Source organism: Silene latifolia, chromosome 1, assembly GCF_048544455.1.
Source record: "Silene latifolia isolate original U9 population chromosome 1, ASM4854445v1, whole genome shotgun sequence".
Classification (NCBI taxonomy): domain Eukaryota; kingdom Viridiplantae; phylum Streptophyta; class Magnoliopsida; order Caryophyllales; family Caryophyllaceae; genus Silene; species Silene latifolia.
The window spans coordinates 175,553,368-175,567,502 of NC_133526.1; the positions used below are offsets into that span (position 1 = coordinate 175,553,368).

A 14,135-nucleotide genomic window follows, 5' to 3' on the forward strand; every position below is an offset into this window, starting at 1 on the left:
AAGTTCAGAATACGATAAACTTTTTTTCCAAATTGACTGTCTTTAAGAGGTCTTCCGTTTGAAAAAAAATTCACCGACGTTTCAACTTGTAGTCGCGAATTATGGTCGGTCAAAGTTTATTCGTTAAAAAATGTTTGACCAACCATAACTACCGGCTACGAGTTCAAAAAGCGGTGAATTTTTTTTTTAAATTGAAGGCCTTGACGAGATAATTGGTTTGAAAAAAAAAAATTACCGTTTTCAACTCAATGAAGAATTATTGTCGGTCAAAGTTTTTTTTGCAAAAAACGAGGGTACACCATAGAAAACGAAAAAGTTCAGGGGTACACGAGAGAATATCCCAAAAAAAAAAAAACAATCGCCACTCACCACCAAACCAACCCAAGAAAAGCTTGAGTTTTAATGGCGGACTTACCAGACGAACTATGGACCAAAATCCTCGAAAATGGAATCAGAAACCCTAATTCCAACACCCGTTTAACTTTCAAAGATCTCTGTTGCCTCTCTCTCGTCTCTCGTTGCCTTCATCGTCTCTCCAACGATCTCTCTCTTTGGTCCTCTCTCCTTTCCCTCGACTTCCCTTCCCGCCTTTCTCAAAACCCTACCATTTCCCCCAAATCAATTTATGAATCATGGTACGTCAATTATTTCGATTGATTATGTGATTTTGATGATTCTTTTCTTCTGTGAGATTAATTTGGTTGTAAAGGTATGAGAAGGATAAGGCGAAGAGGATAGCTGCGGAAAAGCGGGCGGTAATGCGCGTCGAGAGTATTGTTGCAGAACATGGTAGGAGAGTTGAAGATTTTCGACGGCAGCGGGTTGATGAAGAGGAGAGGATTCATTTTGTTGTTTCTGAATTGAACAATTTGCGCAGGGTTAGGTATTGATTTCACGTTTCATTGTTTTTAAGGCAATTGTTGTACTCCCTCCGCACATAAGTGTTCGCCCCATTTTTCTAATATATGTATGGAGTATTTTATTGAAATGGGGTGAACATATGTGTGGGGAGGGAGTATTTTTAAGGCAATTGTTGTACATTCTTTTGATTTGATTTATGTCTATTAGACAACCTTGTATCAGACTTATATGATGAGAGTGAAAGTGAGCTGAGATTTGATGTGAAGGTTAAACAAACATAGTTGAATTATTTTCGGGAAAAGTTAGTAATGTGATCGAGTTATTTAGAAAAAAGTTGATAATTTTAACATAAAAATTTCGAAATTTTGATTATGAGGAGGGCAGCCAGCTCCTTGTCTCCACACCTCCAAGTAATCTTATTAACTTCAGGCAGATATCCTTCCCTGCATAGATTACTAGAAATGTTACTTTCAAGGATGGGAAGATATAGATTTGAGTAGTGTCACATAATGAGTTGGTTTCACGCAAGACTAGCGAATGTATGCAGTTATGTTGCTTCTAATGTATGTTATCTGTTCTTTCAATTTGTATCAATCAGAGTTTCTGGAAATATGGTTCTGTTATACCTTCTGTGCGTATCAGTTTCCCTTTTGCACCATTATCTTCCAATGTAAGTTAAGGGGGGTGTTGTTAGTTAAGGTCAATGACTCATTTTGTTGCAAAGTTTATGTCTGATTTTTATTTGACCAAATTATTCTGAAACCAGGGGATATAAATTAGTGGATTCATTGGACCTTTTAAGAAATTATTTCAGCCTATTCAGTTTGTTATTTAGACATAGTTGGTAGTTGGTACATTGTTTGGTGGTGAACTTGCTAAAGAAATTAAAATGTGAACTGTGAAACAAAGTCATTTTTCCTTGGTGGCCTGGTTGGAGTTGTTCAGTGGTTTGCCACTGGCTGTGAATTTACAGGGGAAATATCGAGTTATTAGCCAATGGAGTTGTGTTCTTTACTTTCAATATAAAAATGGTGCGAGTTTTCTTTTCATAACCTGTATTTTGCATCTTCTTCTTGTGCTATCATAGCTGTAGCCAGGGCTGTCCCTGACATTTTTGGGGCCCTGTGCGAGATTTCAATAGGAGGCCTCCAATATTAATGTTGAAATCTATATCAATATGTTTACATTACTATAAAAATATTAAAAAAAAAAAAAATCTACAAATATGTCTGCTTTTTATTTATTTATTTATTTTTTTTTTATTTGAAGATGTTAGCTTTATAAATTTCTTAAATTATGTGGAAACTTCTTTATGATGACAGTATTTGTTATTTTAACGAATAGAGATCTCAGTGAAAATAACATAAATATGTCCATTAGTGTATTACAACTATACTTATAAACAAATAACTAAAAGCATCAAATATATGGTATGGAGTGGTGGTTTATGTCTTTGTTATTCTACTCAAAGATCCTGGGTTCGATTCGACTCAACTGTAATTTTGCTGAAAATTATCATATGTTCTGATCTGTAAGATAAAACAAAATATGCCAATTTGCTACTAGTGAGAATCGAGCATGTGATCAAACACATTACTGCTACAGAGATTTGCACACACATTTTGACCACTATGCTACAAATGATATCGTGATTGCTAACGGCATTAACATTTATTTATCTATAAAATGCCTGCTTATCAATTGGGCCCCTTCAAATCGGGGGCCCTGTGCCGTCGCACCGGTTGCACATGCCCAGGGCCGTCCCTGGCTGTAGCTGGAGGACTCTAGGGCTTATCAGTTTTATCTAATGGTCATAAATAACCTTTTCAGGCAAGCTTCTGTTGCTTTGAATGTGTGGCAGCCAGAAGTCGTCCGTGGAAGACAGAAGCAGATAGTAGAGCAATGTGCTGTACCTGTTGATTCACGAATTAATGCACTTGAGATGGAACTGAAGCTGTGTAAGCAACAAATGATAGACTTTGAAAGGGCATATGTAAGAAGACTCTTGCTCTTTGTTTCACTGTAGGCGTGAGTCTCATGATTGAGAATTAACTTTTAGTAATCCTCATAGTCCCATGATTTTTGAAACCAGAGAGCTGAAAAGCGAAGACTAGATCAAGCAAAGGAACGACTAACGTCGATGAAGTACCATCCTTTACAAGATCATTCAGTGAACCAAAATTCACTTGATGATCATAAAATCCGAAGTACAGTTGATAGTAATCGTAAGAGGAGGAAGTGTAAAACATCCAGTGATGGTTAGAGTTTCTTCATTCTCTTCTTACAATTGGATTATTAATCTATTTTCAATTGCCATGTTAGAGTATTTATAATCCCTATCTTTATGTAACACCATGGCATTAAAATGCGATATAACAGCCGTGATATATCAGGATCAAGTTGTCATTTATGTAAGATGACGAATTGCAGACAATGCTGCCGAGATTTTAAGAATTTTCACCAGATGTGTTAAATTAACTATTAAGGGGGTGTTTGCCGTTTGGCATGAGATGGGATATGGGAATGAAACAAAGAAAGGGAAAGAAGGGGAAAGGAAAGGGATGCCCTCTTTGATTACCCTAGTTGTTTGGCTGAGGCCTGAGAAGTGAGAACATGTAAGGGAATGATTAAAAGCAACACAAATTAACCACCACCCAAAAACACCAAGCCCCCATAACCGCTGGCGCCCGCGCACATTCCCGTGACCACATCCCTTCCCCTCAACTCCCTAGACAGCCTTCAAATTCACATCCACCTACATAAGCACCACCCTCAACCCTTAAAAAGCCCTCCTCACCCCCGACATCCTCTTCCCCACCTTCAAAAATGTTTGTGATGGTGCGGAAGAAGATTTTTAGGGTTTAATGCATAATTTAGGTTATAATTTGGTATTATTTTAGTATTATTGTTGATTATACTTGAATTTGAAGATTACCCAAGGATCGGAAACAACCTCTTTGTGTTGCTAACTCAAGGGTAAGGTTGCGTACATCCCTTCATCCAACACAAGAGTAAACCAAAATTCAAAATTGGGGAAAGGGAATGGAACTCTAGATAAACCAATATCATGTAAGCAAATGGACGCTCTTCATTCCTTTTCTCGAACCCCTCGACAAAAATCCCCCAAAGTCTGAAAATTGAGTTAATTCTTCACGTTAGTTTTCATTTTTCCACAAATACTTTTACCGTGGCAAATACACGTTCCTATATGTTTCTTGAAAGTTGGCATATTTACAATATAGATTAAGATACGAAATTTAGTGTATAATTCAGCCATAGGTCGCGTCATTCAGGTGGGACCGGTGGTTAAGTTTTTACGGGTCTAGTCATAACCTGTGGTTCGATGTAAGGTGATGTGAACTTTCACTTGGCTGCTATGGGATACCTTAATCCCTAGCTGTAGCTGTATGAAGTGTTTTTGATTTCTTGTTGCTTGCAGATGTTGAAGGTTAAGTGACTCTTGAAAGGCGCGTTGTTACATATATGCTGCTCTGACCTCTTTAACATGTATTTTACTGGACTCGGCATGGTCTGTAGCCTGGAATCATGTAAACTGAAGAAAATGGTATGGGCACATTACTAGGTGGCTTTGGATTGCGTTGACGTGGTGTGTGGAAGAGCCTATGTTCATCTATTGCTCGGCTGTGATAACAACATGCTTATGCGCGGTGGTCCCTGTTTGGGATGTACTATGAAGTATGAACTTGAAACATCATGGCGTTGTTTCTGTTGTACTATATTGTTAGGCCGATCTCATAGATATGATGTAAATTTCACATGTACATCCTTGAATAATGAGCATCAGTGATTGCTAAAACAGTCCCTTTATTGTAAAACCATCTAAATACAGACACATTTGTAATAATTATAAGGCTTAATTAAAAAGGAAATGCATATTATGAAATAAACTTGCAGAAAATGAAACAAGAATACGAAGTTGCACAAAATAAAATGATGGTAGCAGTTTTCTCCTAGACTAGATACTCCGTAGTTGATTGTGCCTTAATTTTAGCTGCAAACTTAAACCAAGTCAAGTAGAGACAGTCATACATATGCAGTGTAAAACACCTCAAAAGTTTGAAGCCATATCCATGGTGGAAGGCGATATAAACTGCTGAAACACTTGATACACCAATTTAAAACCTCAAGTTCATGCTTATGCCGTTAACCCACCAAAAAGATATACTCGTTAAAATAGAAGGCAGTCGCAAATATTAAAACATAGTCGCAACTGCGGTTAGAGGCCGATTCTTGGTAGTGAAACTGAAACCCATCAGTTGGCAGTCACCTACTTGCCTAAAGAAGGGGGAGCAAAATAGCAGGGAACAAAAACTGTACAAGGACAAAAAAAAATGAGCCCCCATTCCTCCTATGCGGATATTACTTGAAATTGTATTGTACTGAGTGGATTTAAAATTTCCCTGAACCCTGTATTCTTGATTAAAAAGCTTCAGTAGTCCAAAAAGTTTCAAGCCTTCAAATATTGCGATCAACTTCTTACCAAAAATTTCTCGACACCATAAACTGTAGGGGGTCCCTAGCTTCTGTGCTATGAGAAAACCGCCTAGATCGGTGTAACTTCAACTTAATTGCAGGCACTTTGTGCGCAACCGTCCGCCAGATCATTTGGACGGCATCATTGTCCCTTGATGGGTACCGAAACTCAAAATATCTCTTAACTTGTTGCAATTTATTCCACATTCGGGTCCATTCTTCCCTTTTGATCCCATTGATAAGATTTATAAGAAACTTCTCTTTGACAGCATCCGAGTTACTAACAAAAATGGAGAACTCGGAGTAATCAATAACGTCTTCAAATGGAAGTTCAATGTCATCACTGATGATGACTGGGACACAATGGCTGGCAATTGCATCAAATAGGCGGTTTGATGACGGGGTGTCGCCTGCTATGTTGAGGCAAAATTTGGAGGAGTGCATTCCGAGGGTAGCATTGTTGATGCCACCATGCTGGACACTTCCAAATGCAAAGTGTACATCTTTCTCGTCCTTCAAACGGTTGAATAGCTCTTGCCTTATTACTCCGCCCTGCAACCACATCCCTTATATCAGAATCAATTGTACACCACTTCCTTTAAATAGGTCGCTCTGCAAAATGCAACTTACTCTCTTCTGATGAACTTTTTTTGAAGTTATTTTTTGTCTAACACAAGTATAACCTCAATTCCAACTAAAAAATTAATTAAGTAGACAACAATCAGGTAGGCCAGGTAATGTGAAAGTTAGATCGACGTTGGGGTTTCCAACGAAACCGTAATCAATGTGTCATTTACCAAAACAAGGAAGCAAATTTCTGGTTGTCCAATTGTTTGATAATTTTCTGTGTACAGAAAGACAAAATTGCAATAACTTATGAGTGAGAAGTGCGCTTTCAAAGTTTCAATCTCGTCTATCAAAAACTGAAAGTTCAAATATTTTGCAGTGTCCATATCTAACTTTAAGTGGTAACTATAAAACATTAAAACCAGCCAGGAAGGGAAAACCATCAGAGAAATGAAAGCATTCCTTCTTCCTTAAATAAAACAACTGTTGGACAAGATTCCAAGAAATTTAATGACAAGTTTTAGAAGTTATGAGAATTTGGAGAAGTTCAAGGCTGTAACTATTTAAAACTAAGGAGTGCAGCGAGTGCTGTCATAACACGCAAAGCCAAAAAGACAGCCATGTAAAATTATACTCCGTACTATGGTCCCTTCTCAAAGGCCTATGTAAAACCTAGAGATGCCAGACCTCAAACCCACCCTAGCAGATAGTAGAATTTGCAAGAGACTCGGAAATAAGAGAGTATATTTAAACCGTGCCCAGATGCCAGACCTCAAGGTCTCAAACCCACCCTAGCAGATAAACCGCGTAAAGTTAAAGACAATACAGTTATATCACCTGATGTTAAATATCATTTGCAATACTAAAGAAACAAAGAAAAACTGGTGCCAATGATTATAGAAGAAAATGTCAACAAGACATCAACTATATTGTTTCGGATGATGATTCATATTAGCCGACCCCAAATCATGTTGGGACTAAGGCTCTCTTGTTGTACTCACTACTCATCAACTCTATATGTGAACAGCTACCAAAATATGGAAAAAAATCAGGGATTCATGCAATTAATATTGTTTCCTTTGCAGTGACGTGTTATGGTTATGGGAAAAAACAACGTCAGAAAGGCTCAACATGTCAGTCACTACCTAGCCTTAAGTAGTACATATACAACTTCCATGATATAGGATAACTAACACAATACATTCACACTTTCGTAAGAAAAATCTGAGATATCAATTTCCAAAAGCATTTTGCAACACATAACTTGCTCAAAACTAGATGATCAACTTCAGTGATATATAAAAATAAGAAGTGTAACCTAAGGGAATTTATCAAGCACTACTCGCAGATAAGTATTTTTCATCAAATAGATCAAAATCAGCATTTTCACATATTCATGTCTTAATCAGTAGAGTTACAAGTGTAAAGCAAATGGCAAATAGATTCAAGACTTAGCAGACGAAACAAAAGGCAATCAAACATTCAAAAAGTAAAGGAAGAACTCACATCTTTTCTATGTATGGCACCTTGGAAGTATAGTAGAATTGTGCGGCTATCAAAAGTGGAGGTATCATTATCAAAGGATTTGATAACATGTCGATAAGGAGCAATAATATCTTTGTTAACATTTGCTAAATTTAGTGGGTACCTCCCGAAATCTGAGAGTACGAAGATGGCAGGCCAAAGTTGATTCCTAGCATATGAGAGACTATTAGGATGATGAGCTAATATTATGTGATCCACACCCCCTGACCTTTTCCACTCTTCCTGAGCTTCCAAGTACTTGACCAATCTATCTTGCATTAACTTGTCGCGACTAATTTTCTCTTCTTTTTTGACCCTAGAAAAGCGGTTATAAGACAATGAGGAAAAGAAGGGCACAAACACCACATCAGCCTCACTCGAGTTATGCACCCTTAAAGCAATACGAGAACTGTTATTCCCTGAATGTTGGGAAAAAAGGAGATCTAGTGTAAGCCAATGTTCTATACTATGCTGCAAGTTTAAGCCACCAGGGTAATGAGGAACGGTTTTGCGAATATCAGGCCAAACACTGGATCCCTGAGGTTTCCAATCTAGAATCCCAAAATGGAATTCAGGGGGCAAATCATACATAAAAACCTTTAACACATGTTTATTCCCTGCACTACATTCTCCCCTAAATACACCAACATTGGGATTCGAGTACCCGACAACATTGGATACAATGTGATTACTTAAACTAGGCCGCCATGGTGACCGCAATACAAAGAAGCATGATACTAGCAAGATAAGAGATGTTATACTAAACCAACAAAACAAAGAACTTGCCCGACGCAAAATAGACAATGATAAGGATGAATTCCTTTCTGCCATTCCAAAAAATAGTAAAAATACTTGTCAGTTGTCAGCAAGCATCAACAGTAAAATTAGTGTTTGTCAATGTACCCTTGATTTGTGAATCCAAATGAAAACCAATCTGTGGGCAGAAAATTCAATTAGGAAAATGAATGCATAAGACTGAAAATTGAAAATGAAAAAAAGCATAAATGTGTGGGGAAAATGAAAGTATGTAATAATGTAAGAGACTCAGATGGGTGTGTGTGTGTGTGTTTGTTTGTGGAGATGAAAATGGCGCAAATAACAGACAATGTCAACTACCGCGGGAATAGGGTCTCTCACTTAACAACCGCCCTCTCCTCATCCACCAATTTCGATCCTTCCATTACCGTTGCTTTTAAACGCCTTAAATTATTTGTTGTCAGTGACCATCTAACCATCACAAACGGGATTAATGGATAATGATGCGGAGTGAATAATATATAACATAACAGTCCGTCTCATTATAGACGGATACTATCCGTCTATAACTATAGACGGATAATGTCCCCTCATAAATTAAAGTGGGTAATGCAAGTGAGGGTATCAATCAATCAATATCTATCTATCTATATTAATAAAAGAAGCTTTTTTCGAGCGATTACAAAAAGTCCAATACTTACAAACCACTTTAATTATTAAATAAGTAATAGATAAATAATTGAAATAAGAGATAATCAATCAATCAATCAATACATATATATAAAGCAGAAACTTTTCAAGCGATATTAGAGAGTCCAACTTTTTTAGAAATCCTAACATGAGTAGATTTCGAAAAAAAAATTGGTAAATAAAATAACAAATTTAATAAATTAAAATCCAAACAAGAGCAGATTTCGAAAAAAAAAATTAATAAATAAAATTATCCTAAGAAAATTAGATTTCTTAATATTAAAAACAAATTTTAATAAAACTATCCTAATATAAGTAGATCAAATATCTTAATAAAATATCCTAATATAAGTAGATTAAAATTATCAAATAAATAATGGGCATTCGTAATAGTTCAAGTTATCATTTTTATTTTTACCCCATTTATGGCATACATTTGTACTTTGTATTATAGCGTTAAAATACATTTAAGAAGGTTGGCAGATAAATAATGAATTTATTTGATTAAAATGTTATGTTAATATGATGTAATATAATCTTACGTAGTTACACGGAGTATAAATTACGGTTCCGTCAAGATATAGTCACTAAATAATCATTGGAGTGCGTATATAAATCGTAAACGTCTCCATATACATTCAAGTAGTGATCAATGCATATAAAAAATACAGCGATCCATATATGTTACTATTTTTGTTTCATCAATTTACTCTCTATAAAAATGCAGAGATCATTAGGTGGAGAAATGGAACTGAAAAGAATTGAAGTAGAATTTGGCAGTTTCGACAACTCAAAGCTTTTTGTAACAATGGAGCAACTCATAGTATTATTCATATGATGAATTGCTGATCATTTCTAAACTCATGCATAAGCCTAAATTTCGAATAAGTGTAAGTTTTAAAGAGTCTTAATAATTTAGACTACTAATTAGTAAAAGCCTCAAGAGTTTACATGTATTATGGTAATTAATTAATTAAGTCAAAAGAACGCGCATTATGTTTTAATTTAACCAAATATTGCTTGTGTACTACGTAATATTTACTCAACCATGCATCTTTGTATTTTAGGGTTGCTTTTACATACTAAGTAAAACTCTATTTACTCATATTTCTATACATTAAATTAATATTTAAATATTTTTATGTATGTAAAGGTAAAATTTGAGATAGATGATCAAAGATTATGCAGGCTTCTAAAGTTTTTAAAGTATATTGATCTTTTGAATTTTTTTATGTAAGTATATATTTCACTAATTAATCGAAAGGTAGCTGATTTTTTTTGGTAAAATGACATAATAAATAGTCCATATTTAATACTATAAATAGAAGGATTAAAAAAAGGTAGCTTTTTCGTATGTTACATTTATTTTGGTAAATAAGTTATCTACCAAATACTTAGAAAAAACTAAGATAAATAAAATTTTGGTCAAATAAGCTTAAGCTTATTTCTTGGAAATAAGGCCTAAATATGACATTTTTCATGATCTCCGAACAATCCTCATATAAAACTGATTTGTTTGATGTTTTTTTTTTGCCATGTTTACTTGCTTTTGAGCCTATTATTAGGAGCTTATCTTAAGTTTTTTTTTTTTTAATTTTATAAACTTGATTAATAGAATAAACAGTTATTGGTTCAAATAAATATCGGCAATTAGGCATTGTAATGCAAAGTACAAATACAGTCCATCATCATAAGGAACGGAATAATAAGTAATTGGTTCAAAATAAATGTAAGCTAAGAATAAAAATGGTGAGCACTACAATAAGAAAAAGAAAATTTGATCAAAAAGGAAATCTATCACAACTGTCCAATTATATCGCATTTGTCTTGAATGCAGCGAATATAATCAAAATTTTAGGCTCAAACTGAATTTTAAATCATGTCAACCATGGGATTAGACATGGATACAAATTATATCAGAATTATTTAAGAAAATTATAGAATAAACGAGTATATAACATTTAAATGGAAGGAAACTATTTTAAGATCACCACAAGTTGAGGCGGTTATGGTTTTGAAAACATTACCCACGACAACTAGGAACGTGTAATTTTTCTATTAAATACGGGTATGAGAAGGTGTACATCCGTCCAGTCCCCTCCTCCATATGACATCCTTGCTTTTAGGAATCGTTTTTTTATGCGAAACATGACAAATTATTTTAGTCGGGTTATATTTTGGGAGCAACATTCATTACTTTTAGGAATTGACTAAATGTACTTCATCCTCTTCGCAATGATCGTTTGTATTGCTTTTACACAGTCATCAATGGGGTAGTTTGACTATGATTCTAAACATATTAATGGTCAAACTTATTAAAGTTTGAGCCTTAAAAAGCAAGGAGGAAGATGTTTAAGAAGTGAAGGGAGTATCCATGATAATTTTTTAAAATATAACTCATAATGATTTTTTTAAGAAGCAAGGTGAGTCTTAGACCAAGTGTGGTATGCCGATTATGTTGTTGAGAATTGAGGATCATTTACTCTGTAAGAGGATTATATATGGGATCTGTCTTATTAGCAATCGCCTTAGAAAATTCATAGTAGAAGGGAAGATAATTACAGGTTTCAAAGTCGGCAAAATATACTTAACCCGAGGATAGTAATGACTTCCTCGGATGCAAAGATTCCTTTCGTTCTTAACCGGAGACAATATACATTGAGGCCGTTCTACGCATGGCAATAAAAAAGAGTCGTGGACAGTCACTTAATCACGTTGGAATTTATATACCGAAACCAGTATTTAGTAATGTCATGCTTTACGTAGAAGCGTCAAAAACAATGTCATCCGAGAGATTTAAGTTCTCATTGATGATAGAGACCAAGTGGAACATTGTTTACAAAGATGTTTTCACAAATTTTAAAAATTAGGTGTCGTATTAAATGTTTTGCATGAAACTTTCAAGGATAAGTAGTCTTAAGTATACATAGTCAAAGACTATTTCGGTAAAAAAATGATGGTGCGTGAGATAATAAGAACGATAACTCTATAATCCAACTATATCTCTGAATGTTATACAAGTGATATAGTTAATACCAAATGCTACAACGTTTTCGTGGCGTTTTTGTTATTGAAACTGATGATTAATCGATTCTCATCTAAATCAACCCCCGAAATTTTGTTTTCTCTCATTTTCAGCATGGCTTGACTTTTTATTAAATTTAAAAATTTTCTATTACTAGACCATGCTAACGGAAACCAACACTTTCAGCATTGACATAAAATACTAACTTGGTAACTCAAGGATTTTATTGATGTCATAAACTACTAAATGATGTTGGCAAAGATGATACTACTAAGTGCCCTATGACCCCTGCATTCTATCTAATAGAATCATAAATATTTTTTATTTTTTTATTGTTGTTTAGAGACTACTAATGCTGTTGGAATTCATTTTGGATTTGATTTTGCGAAAAGTAATAGAGAGCAAATACTCTTAATTGTAAATAATCAAGATAAAATTAAAAGAGTGTTGATTTTCGCAGTACACATTTTACTCATCGCAGTACACTTTTGACATTTATACCCTTCTCATTTCCTCTTTTTATTTTCTCTCTCTAATCTCTATTCTCTCTAATTAACCACACCAATTCTCCATTGATAAACTATGTACTGCATTAATAAATTATGTACTTCATTGAAATTTATTTTTCACAAACACATTTACAGTATTGATAAATTATTTTTACAAACAAATATACAGTATTTATAATACGATTACGTACTACCTTGAAAAATAAATCTAACCTATTATATATTACATAGTTCATTGAAAAAAAAACTAATTAAACTAAGTACTCTGTCGTAGTACGTTGCTCTCCTTGCAAATGCCAGTGTCAAATGGTTTGAGCCTTTTAGGGAAAGCGATAGTTTGAGTTTTAAATTGAGTTTGAAGATTACGCCTATTCCTCGGAAAGTAGGTTTTCAATCAAATGAGACAGTAATATCTTGCAAAGTGAATTTGATGGTGATTCCCCAATTAATTTGAACATAAACCCTAATTAAAAAAAATACAAAACATTAATAAATAGTTAATTTAATTATTAATAATGAATTAGTGAATTAAATACGTACTAGATCTATAGTCGAATAATCATTCATAATTGAAGAATTTGAAAGGGTTGAAGGAAGTTAAAAATTTAGCGATAGAGAGAAGGGAGAGAATTAAGTTTGATGATTTTTAGTCTAAGGGTAAAGAAATGGAAAAAATGGTGTAAAAAGTACTATAATGAGTAAAATATGTACCGCGAAAATAAATTACGAATTAAAATTATGTTGTAAGACATTTAAAATCTTCTTTGAAGATACTAAATATATATAATCTTGACACCTGTTGTTTTACATAACATTGATATCATTTTTTTACTTAAAAACCAATTATGTCTGTAATAATGAAAAACTAACAACATAACTATGTCACTTGATATTATACTATTGAATGACAAAACTTTTATGCTAAAAACACTAATAATTCATCAGTGATCAACTAACCAACCACGATTTTTTTTCCATCCATGATTCAACATAGTTGAACTTTTCTTTTTATCAACCTTAGTATACGTTTTTACATATAATCTTATTGAGAGCCCCGTGCATCGCACGGGTTTTCCAACTAGTATTTAGTATAACTCTAAGCAAACTACAATACAAAATTGGATATGTAAAACTCTGCCCGAAAGAAACCACTACATCATACAATCCTATATACATAAGACAACTATTTGTGTGTGTATATAAATGCTGCTTCGTAAACACAATTATATATGGTACGTTTTTTCTATTATTTTCTTTCGTATTTCAATTCCTTTATTAACGAGATATTTTCGTTATTATATTATTTTATCCCAGTTATTCTTGATCGTGCATTATTGTCGTACAATTTTTGTAATTTGAATGCATTTCTTTATTATGTATACTTTTATTTTTCAGGAATTAGAATTTGTCACAAGATTTATTGTTTTTTTTGGTACATTTAGTATGATTTATTGTTGCAAGTGCGTGCATCTAATTAATTTTCTTTTACTTTTAATCTCAGGTAAGAAGAATATCAAGAGTTTGATGTTAGATTGGAATAGATTTTATAAGCAAAATTAAGCATGTACCATAGCAATTCTTCACCCGAACTTTAGGTAGTTATATTCTTTTTTTTTTTTCATTAGTATAAATCTATATCGATTTTTAGCATTCAAAATTCCAAACATGAGATTTATTGTTGTTTTCCCTTCTTGCCCTTGCAATTTTAC

The 14,135-nt window shown here is 34.0% G+C and overlaps 2 protein-coding genes across 2 annotated transcripts; one reads left to right on the top strand and one right to left on the bottom strand.

Annotated features, from left to right (window-relative positions):
• The first annotated feature begins 348 nt into the window (after positions 1–348).
• LOC141612358 (F-box protein SKIP24) lies at positions 349–4,769 on the top strand. Its single transcript, XM_074431117.1, has 5 exons — positions 349–635; positions 710–883; positions 2,692–2,854; positions 2,954–3,119; positions 4,301–4,769. The coding sequence occupies exons 1-5, from the start codon at positions 403–405 to the stop codon at positions 4,312–4,314; spliced, it is 750 nt and encodes a 249-aa protein (XP_074287218.1). The 5' UTR covers positions 349–402; the 3' UTR covers positions 4,315–4,769.
• An 84-nt stretch (positions 4,770–4,853) lies between these two features.
• Positions 4,854–8,694, bottom strand: LOC141612347 (putative arabinosyltransferase ARAD1). The gene is made up of 2 exons (XM_074431106.1): positions 7,429–8,694; positions 4,854–5,907 (listed from the first exon to the last, which is right to left on the bottom strand). Exons 1-2 carry the CDS (start codon positions 8,275–8,277, stop codon positions 5,359–5,361), a joined length of 1,398 nt encoding a protein of 465 aa, XP_074287207.1. The 5' UTR covers positions 8,278–8,694; the 3' UTR covers positions 4,854–5,358.
• Between the last annotated feature and the right edge of the window lie 5,441 nt (positions 8,695–14,135).

Bases quoted from the DNA above. Each gene is read 5' to 3' on its own strand.
- LOC141612358 (XM_074431117.1), top strand. From the start codon at position 403: ATGGCGGACTTACCAGACGAACTATGGACCAAAATCCTCGAAAATGGA. The intron at 884-2,691 runs GTATTGATTTCA...TAACCTTTTCAG, and splicing joins AACAATTTGCGCAGGGTTAG to GCAAGCTTCTGTTGCTTTGA. The intron at 2,855-2,953 runs GTAAGAAGACTC...TTTTGAAACCAG, and splicing joins TAGACTTTGAAAGGGCATAT to AGAGCTGAAAAGCGAAGACT.
- LOC141612347 (XM_074431106.1), bottom strand. From the start codon at position 8,277: ATGGCAGAAAGGAATTCATCCTTATCATTGTCTATTTTGCGTCGGGCA. The intron at 5,908-7,428 runs GTGAGTTCTTCC...ATGTGGTTGCAG, and splicing joins GTGCCATACATAGAAAAGAT to GGCGGAGTAATAAGGCAAGA.